We start from the raw sequence: 12,645 nt of genomic DNA on the forward strand, positions 1-12,645 counted from the left end.
CAGCACGCCAGGCTTCCCTGCCCTTCACTATCTCTCAGAGTTTGCTGAAATTCATGTCCATTGAGTCGGTGATGCCATCCAACTATCTCATCCTCTGTCATCCCCTTCTCCTCTCAGTCTTTCTCAGCATCAGGGTCTGTTCCAGTGAGTCAGCTCTCAGTTGCATCAGGTGGCAAAAGTATTTTATGTATCCTAATGAAACCCTAATGAAATGCCAGCAAAGGTCCATCCAGTCAAAGCTGTGGTTTTTCCAGTAGTCATGTATGGATGTGAGAGTTGGACTATAAAGAAAGCTGAACACCAAAGAATTGTTAATTTTGAACTGTGGTGTTGGAGAAGACTCTTGAGAGTCCCTTGGACTGCAAGGAGATCAAACCAGTCTCTCCTAAAGGAGATCAGTCCTGAATATTCATTGGAAGGACTGATGCTAAAGCTGAAACTCCAATACTTTGACCACCTGATGCGAAGAACTGACTCATTGGAAAAGACCCTGATGCTGGGAAAGATTGAAGGCAGGAGGAGACGGGGGGATGACAGAGGATGACATAGTTGGATGGCATCACCTGTTCGACAGACGTGAGTTTGAGCAAGCTCCAGGAGTTGGTGATGGACAGGAAAGCTTGGCGTGCTGCAGTCCATGGGGTCGCAAAGAGTCAGACACGACTGAGCGACTGAACGGAGCTGAGTGAAGCTTTGAGGAAATGGGGCACACTGCCCTGTGCAGGTTGTTCAGTGCACCTGGTCTCTGGAAGTACTTTCTAGAAAACTGGGGGAGCAAGCTGCAGCATATTTCGAGTGCATTCGTAATAATTGCTTGTTTCTAAAATCTTCAGTCTTTATTAACGTGAGTTGGAATTTGCTCTGTCTTTATTGTGTATTTCTTGGCGTGCCCTCGTGCATTCTAACTGGGTTTCTGTCCGCCTGGCAGGAGGTCGGTTATAGAGGTCAGCCGAGCACTGAAGGAGCTCTTCCACGAGGCCAGGGAACGAGCCTCCAAGGCACTGGGGTTTGCCAAGATGCTGAGAAAGGTGTGATCACAGTCCTGACGAGCTGTTACTTATTTTTTTCTTTTATCTTTTTTTTTTTTAATTAATTAAATTTTTAATTGAAGGGTAATTTCTTTACAGAATTTTGTTGTTTTCTGTCAAATTCTGTTTATTTTTTTAAAAGCTAACCCTAAAGAAGTTTCTCTGTAACTGTGATCCTAGGACCTGGAAATAGCTGCGGAGTTCATACTCTCGGCCCCGGTTAGAGACCTTCTGGACGTTCTGAAAGCAAAGCAGTACGTTAAGGTGCGTAGTTCAGGCGGCAGAGTTATTTTACCTTTCTTACTCTAAACAGAAATTCAACTTAAAGACGTAGGTAGTAAACGTGGTAGGCTTTGCAGTCGATGTGTGGGCCCCGTTTTAAGGCTGCCCCATGGTTTCCCAGTACTATAAGCAGAGAAGCAGAGTTCCTCATGCTTACTAACTTGTTTTAAGGCTACAGATGAAAAACCCAAAACATGCACAGTGACATTTCTATAATAGATGGTGTTCTTTAATTCAGGATTTTGGATTGTTTCTCTTCCAGGTACAGATTCCTGGCTTAGAAAACTTGCAGGTGTTTGTTCCAGACGCTCTTGCTGAGGAGAAGAGCATTATTTTGCAGTTACTCAATGCAGCTACAGGGAAGGACTGCTCCAAAGATTCAGATGAAGCACTAATTGACGACTATCTACTTTTGACCAAGCATGGTGACCGCACTCCAGACTCGGAGGCCAGCTGGGCCGCCTGGGAGGCGCAGCCTGTCAAGGTCGTGCCTCCGGTGGAGACAGTGGACACCCTGAGAAGCATGCAGGTCCGTCTCACTGCCGCGCCTTCCCCGCCCTGCCTGGAGGCAGTGTTGTTATTGTTACTGTTGTTGTTTAAGTTGCTCAGTCACGTCCCAGACGCTTTTTGACCCCATGGATTGTAGCCCCCCAGGCTCCTCTGTCCATGGGATTTTCCAGGCCAGAATACTGGAGTGGGTTTCCATTCCCTTCTCCAGGGGATCTTCCCAACCCAGAGACTGAAGCCAGGTCTCCCGCATTGCAGGCAGATTCTTTACCCCTGAGCCGCTGGGGAAGTCCCAGAAACACGTATTGCTTAGATTTTGATGTTTTGATGATTTTGTTTCTTTACTGTACTAAAATATTCTGGGAAATTCTTTAGTTGTACCGAAGTATTTGAGATGTTTTTATCTTTCCTCACTTCAGCCACGTACGTAAGTTAGAGGCACCCACCCGTGACCCGGAAGGAATTGTCTCCCTCATTTAGTTTGTCGTTGCAGAGATCTCAGCTCTCCAAGTGTTGATTTAGCGGCTAATCACTCTAAACAAGACAAACTTTTTACCTTCTCACTGGCTGCTTGACTCCCCTCTTCTGCGTAGTCAGGTTGTCAGCTGCCTACCTGGCAGTGATCCTATGACAGTCTGTGTGCCTCAGTAACTAAAACTGTAAGAAGCCTCTCAGGCCGCTGTGTTCAGAGAGCATCACACTGACATACATTCGCTTCCGTGTGCAAGACAGACAGCTAGTGGGGAGCTGCTGTGTAGCCCTGGGAGCTCAGCTCGGTGCTCCGTGATGGCCTAGAGGGTGGGATAGGGGCGTGGAGGTCCCAGAGGGAGGGGATGTGAGCATACACATAGCTGTTCACACTGTCGAGCAGCGGAACCTTGCCGTCCAGCATCAGACAGCAGTTCTTCTCCAGGTAACACACACACACAAACTGTAAGAAGCCTCCTCCCACCTCTGTGCTCAGCTCTGGAGCAGCGGTGAGTGCACACCTGCGCCTTGAGCTCAGCCTGTACAGCCTGGCCGACTGCCCCCAGCGCCATGTGTCCGCCTGTCTCAGTGACTGGCGTTCCATCCATTCCGGTGTTTAAGCCAGGATGTGGCCGTTCATAAACGTCCAGCCTCTGCCCTCCTCCACTTAGGCGGCTCCCCCCGGCCCGAAGCCTTTGCAGTCAGTGGGCTCCCTCTGCCTCCCCGGAGCCGCTCCTGGGTGGGGGCTGACCGCCCCTTTCCTGCCCTGCATGGGGCCGGAGCCGCTCCTGGGTGGGAGCTGGCCGCCCCTTTCCTGCTCTGCGCTGGGCCGGGCTCCTGGGTGGGGGCTGACCGCCCCTTTCCTGCTCTGCGCGGGGCCCCACTTCTGGTTTCCCTGCTGCGAGCCTCGCCTTCCGCCCCTGTCGTCTGGCGCTCGTTTTGGCACTTCCAGAGTGGTCCTCACTCTCACACGTCTCATCACAGGTCTACTCCGAATACCGCGGTGACCGTCGCTTAAAGAGCACAAGTAGTTCAGTCTTGGTTTCTGTTTTATACAAGGCCCCTCATCCCGTCCCATTCTTACTCCTGCATTTCCCATCTTCACACGCTGCTCCAGTGCATACACACGCTCTCAGTCTCTGCTCCAGGAGGGCGGTGTCTTGGCGTTCTAGCATACTTCAGACACTGCCTGTCCACCATCCCGTGGGATTTCTCCCTGTCGTGCTGGAGAGTGTAGCCGCCGGTGCCCGCTGCACTTCTCCGGGGGAACGGCTCTAGTCCAAAGACGTACTTTCTCATCAGGTGCTTGCTGGCTGGGCGGCCCCGGGGCTGGTGGTGTTTGGGGCCTGGGGGTTGAACTAGAGCGGACAGCTGACTGGGCCTGTGTTTGAGCCCCGTGCTGGCTTTTCTTCCCAGGTGGACAATCTTCTACTAGTTGTCATGCACTCTGCGCAGCTCATAATCCATAGAAAAGCTTTCCAGCAGTCCATCGAAGGACTCATGACCCTACGCCAGGAGCAGACTTCCAGTCAGCCCGTCATCGCCAAAGCTTTGCAGCAGCTGAAGGTATTTCATCCTCACCTCTATCTTAGCTGTAATTTATTTGTATTTGGTACAACGCAAGGGAAGAGTTGGTGTGTTCTAACCTAAGTATTCCAGGGACTTGAACTCTTAAATTGTCCTCCCCCTTCTCTGCCTCTTCCCACTTTTCCCACGTCTAAGTAAGATTTTTCCTGCATCTTCCTTGGAACAGTGGAGCAGTAGAATGGGAAAGGGTGAAAATTTGAATAGTTACGTGACTTCTCAAGGTCACGTGTTTGGTTAGTATTGGACCTGGTCTCCTCCTTCCTAACCCAGTTTATGTCTCCTTTAGCAGTTACCAGTATTTACTAGAGGTACCGTCTGTCAAAAATGTGTAATTTTAAAAAAATATTTATTGTTTCACTTAATAGATGATTCAGTCAAATTGATGATAATAGAGAAAGCCAGTTGTGGCTTGTGGACAGGCAGAAAGGCCTTCAGAGTTCATGACAAGCTAGAGCCTTGCCTTTTCTTCCCATTATTTCCCATTTTCCCCCACTTTTTATTTTGTACTTCATTCATCACTGTCCCACAAGCCGTCAGTTTTCTGTCACATCACAGCTTTGCTTCCTGAAGAAGCGCTTCTTGAAATTACAAGTAGTTTGATAAACGTTTGTTTTTGTTCTGCCAGTCTGTTTCGCCTTATTTAGCTGTAAACATTCTCCTTTATACATTGTGAAGTAAAAGCCGCTCAGTCACGTCTGACTCTTTGCGACCCCATGGACTGTACAGTCCATGGAATTCTCCAGGCCAGAATAGTAGTGGGTAGCTGTTCCCTTCTCCAGGGGATCTTCCCAACCCAGGGATTGAACCCAAGTCTCCCACATTGCAGGCGGATTCTTTACCTACTGAGCTACCAGCAAAGGCCCCTTTATAGATTATCACCCCATTCTAATACCAGGGCAGGGGACTTTTGTTTTTTCTTTTAGTTTGAGTTAATGAATTCTGGAGAGTACAGAATTGTATACGATGTTCATTATTCTTGGGCTTGAAAAGTGTGTAGCCTTAAGGATCTGACCTGTCACACTGCAGCACAGAGGAGGGGAGACTAGGTCCTCCCAGTAGCAGCTGGGGATTGCTGCCGTGGAGGCACTGCAGCTGGGGAGGATTTCTGAAGGTGTAGGTTGGGAAGGTACCAGTGAGAGAAACATTGGGGCGTGGTGTCCATGGATCAGGGTCATGAGAACACTCACAGAGCATCAGTCTGGTTTGGTTGGATCCTGATATATACAGTGGGAAGGAGTGGGGGATGCGGCTGGTAAAAAATCAGGTGGGCAAAAATCAGACCATTGGGAGATTCTGAATTTCATATTCTAAGCCCCAGAGAGTCATCGAAGATTTTGGAATACAGTATAGGGGACTCGCTTGAAAAGTGAAAGTTGGTCAGTCATGTCCAACTCTTTGCGACCCCATGGGCTATACAGTCCATGGAATTCTCCAGGCCAGAATACTGGATTGGGCAGACTTTCCCTTCTCCAGTGGATCTTCCCAGCCCAGGAATCGAACCCAGGTCTCCTGCATTGCAGGCGGATTCTTTACCAGCTGAGCTACCAGGGAAGCCCTCTAAAAGTTTGGCCCGCTTTAATTTAAGGTTCGTTCTCACATAATCTAGTGAATACGTCCCATTCGCTAGCTAACGAGCAATAAGGTGAATCATCCCAACTGGGAATAAAAACTTCATCAAGCTTAATCTCTTTTTCCTTGGAGAGTGGCATTTGTCTCACAAACCCTGCTCACAGCGCCAATTAATGTTTTGCCGAAAGCATTCACTTTTCGTCTCAAGTTCAAAGGATTTGTTAACAAAATAAGCTGCTTGTTATGTACAAATAAATAATATAGATATTCATTAGAGAGTTATCTAGCTTATTTTCAATATGCTAACATTAAAAGAAAAGAGAAAGAGCAGAGAGTACATCACCAAATTGAGTTTTGACCAACATCCAGACTTAAACAGCACTGGGAAATCCCGTGTCACAGCACATCTGGAGTCCCAGTTGGGAAAGGGTCATTACATTTGTGTGTGTTTAAGGGTGAGTGGTTTTTCCTGTGGTCATGTATGGATGTGAGAGTTGGACTGTGAAGAAGCTGAGCACCGAAGAATTGATGCTTTTGAACTGTGGTGTTGGAGAAGACCCTTGAGAGTCCCTTGGACTGCAAGGAGATCGAACCAGTCCATTCTGAAGGAGATCAGCCCTGGGATTTCTTTGGAGGGAATGATGCTGAAGCTGAAACTCCAGTACTTTGGCCACCTCATGCGAAGAGTTGACTCATTGGAAAAGACTCTGATGCTGGGAGGGATTGGGGGCAGGAGGAGAAGGGAATGACAGAGGATGAGATGGCTGGATGGCATCACTGACTCGATGGACGTGAGTCTGGGTGAACTCTGGGAGTTGGTAACAGACAGGGAGGCCTGGCGTGCTGCGATTCATGGGGTCGCAAAGAGTCGGACACGACTGAGCACATGACTGAGCGACTGAACTGAACTGAACTGAAGGGTGAGTGGAAAGGGAACCGAGTTTGGAGCTGTTGTACTGTTGATTAGGGAAGACAACAAAGCCTGTGCTAGGGCAGGGCTCTCCAACCCCCCTACTGTTGACCCTTGGGGCCAGTCAGTAATTGTTTGGGGAACTGTCCTGTGGCTCAGATGATAAAGAATCCACCTGCAGTGCGGGAGACCTGGGTTCGATCCCTGCGTTGGGAAGATCCTCTGGAGGAGGACAGGGCCACCCGCTCCAGTATTTTTTCCTGGAAAACCCCCATGCACAGAGGAGCCTGGCGGGCTATAGTACACGGGGTCACAAAGAGTGAGGCGTGACTAAGCACAGCACACACTGTGTGTTGTAGGGTGTCTGGCAGCGTCCCAGACCTCTGCACAGTGGATGCCAGTAGGTTTCACAAGTCTCTGCCCACCCCTCCCCACATTGGACAGCCAGAACTATCTCCAGCATCGCTCGTGTCCCCTGGGGTGGCAAAATTGGTCCCAGCTGAGAACCACCCTGAGGGGGACGAGAAGGACAGTGTGACTCATAACACTGTAGAGGTCTCTTAGAAACATATCAGTAGTTTACTCTATGGCGCTGAAATCCTGCTAACACTTGAGCAAGCACCAAGGGGAGACACAGCTGTGGTTGATGTGCAGAAATGTTGGGCTGTAAGCATCTATTCAAAGACCACCATGTAATCAGGCATGGTATTTCAAATGGGTTGTTTTGCTCTTGTATTTCATCAGGCCTTAAGAATACCTAAAACAAGTAAAAACACCAAACTTGTTTTCTTCTTCCGTCATTACTTTTGAATAACCAAAATAAATATGACTGTACCGTATCACAGTGGTCAGTGTCTGTGTGATGATGAAAGGAATCTTCCTCTAAAATAGGACAGACGTGTGATCTGTTCCGTTTCGGATTAATCATGGTTTGGGATTCTTTAGAATGATGCCTTAGAGCTCTGCAACCGAATAAGTGATGCCATTGACCGAGTGGACCACATGTTCACTTCAGAATTTGATGCTGAAGTTGATGAATCTGAGTCTGCTACGCTGCAGCAGTATTACCGAGAAGCCATGATCCAAGGCTACAATTTCGGGTTCGAGGTAGGTACCAAATAAGAGGCAAAGCACGGTACAGTTTGGCCACCGCTTTGTAACTTACTGACAGAAAGCACTGGGAGTCTTGCACGGCACATCTCATGATCCCGTGATTGTAATCACAGCTTAGTCCAGAATGTCATCTTACACCCTTGCTGGATGTCAGAAATGTTGGGTTACTTTTAAACTGTCAGATAGTTACCCAGTTTTTAGATTTAAGCTTATGAGTAAGACCTTTGTGAAATTGCACTTGAAGACATTATTTTCTCTGTAACTCTTCATACTCTTTTTACCATATGTAAAGTTCACTGGCTTTTGCTTTTTGTTTTTAGAAAAAAAATTAAACAGCATTATACAGTGTGTTAAGTATTTGTGTAATTGTTTTCTTCTTAATTTTGATATACATGAAATCTTTTTACAGTATCATAAAGAAGTTGTTCGTTTGATGTCTGGCGAGTTTAAACAGAAGATAGGAGACAAGTATATAAGCTTTGCCCGGAAATGGATGAATTACGTCCTGACTAAGTGTGAGAGCGGCAGAGGGACGAGACCCAGGTAATGACCACGCAGGATGGCTCCTTCCTGAGCCCTGTATGGGCTGGAGACACCCCATTCTGATGCTTATGGGGGTTTCTGAGCACATGACGGGAAAGCATTTGGAACTCTTTGACAATCAGTTTTTTTTTTTTTTTTTTTTATGAACCTATCCACAAAGAAACTCCGATAACTCTTGAAATACTTTTTCTTTTGTAATCGTTCCAAAATGAGTTATCTTTAAGCAGTTCACATTCTTCCTGGACAGGTCTTTTTAATTGCTAATCTTCTTTCCTTCTTTCCTCATAAAGTTTACACCCGTTATTTAGTGTTAAATGGAAAAGAAATCAGTAGCCAGTTCCTTTACTAAGAAGCCATTCGTCTTTCTCAAAACGCCCTCTAATTGTACTGAACACGGGGCAGATAGAGACGAATGTGTTTTGTCCTAGGTAATAATTTTCCAATGGGATGGCTTTTCAGCATTGAGTAGACTAAAACGGCTGTGGCGCTCGCTCGGTTGTTTTGTTGTGACTGTTGAACTTTTCTGCGTGACAGGTGGGCAACTCAAGGTTTTGACTTCCTGCAAGCCATCGAGCCTTCGTTCATCTCTGCTCTGCCAGAAGACGACTTCCTGGTATGGGATATTCTAAAGCGTTTTTCCTTAAAAAGCAAGTCGATCGTTCTCTGTTTCTGATTGTGTAGTTTTTTTTATTAACATAGAGAGTGGTTCTTCAATATTTTCACCTAATCGTAATATTAATGCTGAGACCTTACTGCACTCTAATAGCAGAGAAGGACGTTCCCTGCTCTTTTTATAACAGTGCTGTTGAGCTGACCAAGTCAGTATACAGTTGTTTATGCAGCCTGGCACCTACAAAATATGTGTGAGTTTTGTATTTTATAAAGTGCTGCTTTTTAGCAGCTTAATGAAGAGCGAGGAATAGCTGTTTCAGTTCAGTGTGTGTCTTTTTTTTATTTTGACTTCCATGCATTACTGTGAGATCTTAGTTCCCTGAAGGTGAAAGTGTTAGTTGCCCCGTCTTGTCCAACTCTTTGTGGCCCCATGGGCTGTAACCCGCCAGGCTCTGTCCGTGGAATTCTCCAGGCAAGAGTACTGGAGTGGGTTGCCATTTCCTTCTCCAGGGGATCTTTCTGACCCAGGGGTCGAACCCAGTTTGCCTGCATTGCAGGCAGATTCTTTACCGTCCGAGCCACCAGGCTGCCCACTGGTTCCCTGAGCAGGGCTCAAACCCACGCCCCCTGCAGTGGAAGTGCAGATTCTTAACCACTGGATCGCCAGGAAAGTCCCACATGGGGTGTTTTAGAGCATCATGCCAAATGTTAAATGTTATTACCAGTATTCAAATAAATTCTATTGGATCAAGAAGACGTTGTTCAGACTTGTTCATTTCAGCCTCCACATAGAACGATCACAGGAGAAGCCCTCTGCTTGTGCATGTCATTGCACTGTGGGGAGTTGCACGCCAGTTTGCTTTCACTTATAAAAATGGAATTGTGTATTGTGTTATCTTAAATTACGTTCAGTGTGTGTTTAATTTGTGTTCATACCTGTTTTCTCTTAAACTAATTTTGAAAATGTTTATTTGAGGAAAGCATGTTTGTTTTAAATATGCCGAATGCTTAATCTGTGTCCTGTACTTATATGATTGAGAAAGTGTACGTTTTGTTCTCTTTTCCTCCCCATTTCCTTCGGTTTCTAGAGTTTGCAAGCCCTGATGAATGAGTGCATTGGCCATGTGATAGGAAAGCCGCACAGCCCTATTACAGGTTTGTACTTTGGTAAGAAAGCAGGAAAAGCGCCTCTCCTGGGACGAGCACATTGTCCCGATACGGCAGACATTTAAAATGCTTTGGAGACTAAGAACATTCAGGAAAATGATGATGAAAGTTACAGGAATGAGGTTATACATATAGAACTCCACAGTAGCTTTTCTGAATTTAACAAGAAAATTAAAATGTGAACCCAAGGTGGTCAGTGCTTGCTGCAGTATTAAATAATTGTTTTTTTTGTTTTTTTTTTACATCACCATTCATTCCGTTCTCCCCCTTAAACTCTTTCCTTCTGGGGAGGAGAGACTTGGAGAAACACTTCCTGTTAAGAAGCAAGGCATTTCTTGCAGGTGGTGAGTGTGATTGTTCTGCCCCTGCTTCCTCACCTTTGGAAGGAGGATGAGTTTATTTTCTTAACAGCTTTCCCAGATACCCATATTCTTCACCCATCTTCCCAACTAGAAGATTCCTAATTGCTGCCCCACCCCCTATCCCACTCCTGTTTTGTTTTATTTTAAAAAAGAAAAAAAATTGTCATGCAATAATACACTCAAATTACAGTTTTCAGTTATAGTTAATATATAGTCTTGCAGTGTATGTTAAAACTTTAAAGCAGAATATCAGTAAAAAGCTATCTTACCCCATTCTTGAGATAGTAAACAAAAGCAAAGCTATGTTTATGTGTAATAACCAGAAAAGAAAACTTAGACATTTTTAACAATTTCGATTACACAAAGTAAAATAATTCATAAATGGTAAATTTATTAAGCAAAAGCATTATCTTAAAGGGTGCTTGCTAGCTACTAAAAGTTAGTAGACTAGGTTTTAATGCTTGATTTCTGTATCTTTAAAATTCACCCAATTTGTACGGCTTTTTCTCATTTCTATGAAATGAATTATCATTTGTAAAACCATTTGAACATTTTATATAAAACATTCCATATTATCATCAAAATTTTCATTAAGCATATTATCATAAATACTTTGAGTTTCTGATTTCCTAAAACATTTCCATAAGAATACATGATCAGTAATTCAGTAAAAATTGTTGTTGTTCAATCACTCAGACGTGTCCAACTCTTTGTGACCCTGTGGTCTGCAGCATGCCAGACTTCCCTGTCCTTCACTATCTCTCAGAGTTTGCTCAAAAGTAAAAATTACCTCTCTAAAATATTTTTATCAGATTTATTGAAGTAAAAATTACTTCTTCAAAATATTTTATTGCATGAGGAATCATTTTATTTATAGAAGAAGAAAACTGCAGTGCAAAAAAAGCACGTAGAAAATGAACATGTAGAAGAACGTTACAAGAGAGGAAAGCTCCTCCCCGTGGAGCAGGGGCTGTCGGTGTGAGTCACTGCCGCGCTGCTCCCCGCGCCGCTGGTGGGACAGTCGGTTTGTGGCTCTGTCTGTGGACACAAGGTGTTCTTTGTCCTCCCTGCCCCTCACTGGCCTGAGAGCCAGATTGCCCTAGGGGTCACGGGAGTTGAGTGACCTGGGGCTGCTTATTGAACATCTTTGAGCCTCCTCTTCTAGTGCTTAAAATCAGTTGCTGAGGAGGGTTCGGTGAGGTGATGGCATTCTGTGAACTGTACTGTTCTGCACATGGCAGGACTCTTACACTTTGGTCGTGTGCTCTGTCCTCATGAGAAATGAATGAGTGTGAGAGTGCATCACTGCTGTCGTCCCTTGCTTTCTCCTCCCCCTCGACTCTGTCACCCTGAGAATGGCCGGATGCTCTGTCATCGCATCCAGATGATAGCAATCTGGTGTAGAACCTTCTGTTTTTCTCTCTGCACTCATTTAAGTACACAGATGCATTCTACCGCACCTTTCTTTATCGCTCATGTAATCACACGAGCATATACACTGTTGCTTTCTTCCCCTTCTCGTTTACTGTGTAAAAATTGGATCACTTTGGATATTAATCTCTGAGAGTTGTAGAAATCCCTGCATGTCAGCACGTGTGGGTCCAGCTCACTCTTCAGTGGCCTTGTATCCATCAGGGAAAGACTGCTGCAAGTCTTCCCATCATTTCCTGACGTGTTTTGTTAGTTTTGCCGTGAAGAGCATCTCTATCATAAATGTTCACCACTTGTGAAATCTGAGCATCTCTTTTGTGTTTATTGGCCATTTGAATTTTCTTTTCAATGAAATAGCAGCTTTATAGCAGTGAGATACACATACTCTTAAAAGAAATGTTTTGTTTCATGCAGGGGGAATGTTAAACTTGTCTGTGTTTTAATGATGTCTCTTTTATACCTTCATGGGAAATTTTTGTAGTAATTTTTGACTCAGTGGTTCTCCGTATGTCTGCTGAATTAAAGACATCACCATTCTTACCAGATCTGTTTTTTTTTTTTTTTCTTTTTGTCTTTGAATTTGCCTGGAGTTTCTTCCATCTAGGGTTATAATAGTTGAGATAATGAGCCATAGATACAAATTGCTTCTGAACATTTCCTTGATTTTTGTTTTTCACATTTTCCCTTTAGATGTCTCCAGTTTGGGTACTTCTCTTTCCTGTGTAATGTTATTAAAAGTAAACAGAAACCATGAAAAAGGAAGTCACGTCACTTAGGGTGAAACATATTTAGAATAAAACATTGTTGTTCCATCACTAAGTCGTGTCCTGCTCTTTGGACTGCAGCGCTCCAGGCTTCTCTGTCCTTCACTGTCTCCCAGGGTTTGCTCAAACTCATGTCCATTGAGTTGGTGATGCCATCCAGCCATCTCACCCCCTGTCTCCTCTCGTCTTCTCTTCCAGCCCTCAATCTGTCCCAGCATCAAAGTCTTTTCCAGTGAATCGGCTCTTCACATCAGGTGGCCAAAGTATTGGAGCTCAGCAGCAGTCTTTCCAGTGAATATTTA

General features: G+C 45.1%; 1 protein-coding gene across 5 annotated transcripts in view; it reads left to right on the forward strand.

Moving 5' to 3' along the window:
• Positions 1-12,645, forward strand: part of MAP3K4 (mitogen-activated protein kinase kinase kinase 4) — a 149,253-nt gene that overhangs the window by 116,375 nt on the left and 20,233 nt on the right. For all 5 annotated transcript variants that reach the window (XM_070795605.1, XM_070795606.1, XM_070795607.1 and 2 more), the window contains 8 exons: positions 929-1,028; positions 1,209-1,292; positions 1,573-1,839; positions 3,702-3,851; positions 7,297-7,458; positions 7,874-8,007; positions 8,542-8,620; positions 9,708-9,774. In XM_070795605.1, coding sequence (XP_070651706.1) covers positions 929-1,028; positions 1,209-1,292; positions 1,573-1,839; positions 3,702-3,851; positions 7,297-7,458; positions 7,874-8,007; positions 8,542-8,620; positions 9,708-9,774 — 1,043 coding nt within the window. The remainder of the gene's footprint in view (positions 1-928; positions 1,029-1,208; positions 1,293-1,572; positions 1,840-3,701; positions 3,852-7,296; positions 7,459-7,873; positions 8,008-8,541; positions 8,621-9,707; positions 9,775-12,645) is intronic.

This window comes from Bos indicus, chromosome 9 (assembly GCF_029378745.1).
Source record: "Bos indicus isolate NIAB-ARS_2022 breed Sahiwal x Tharparkar chromosome 9, NIAB-ARS_B.indTharparkar_mat_pri_1.0, whole genome shotgun sequence".
Lineage (NCBI taxonomy): Eukaryota > Metazoa > Chordata > Mammalia > Artiodactyla > Bovidae > Bos > Bos indicus.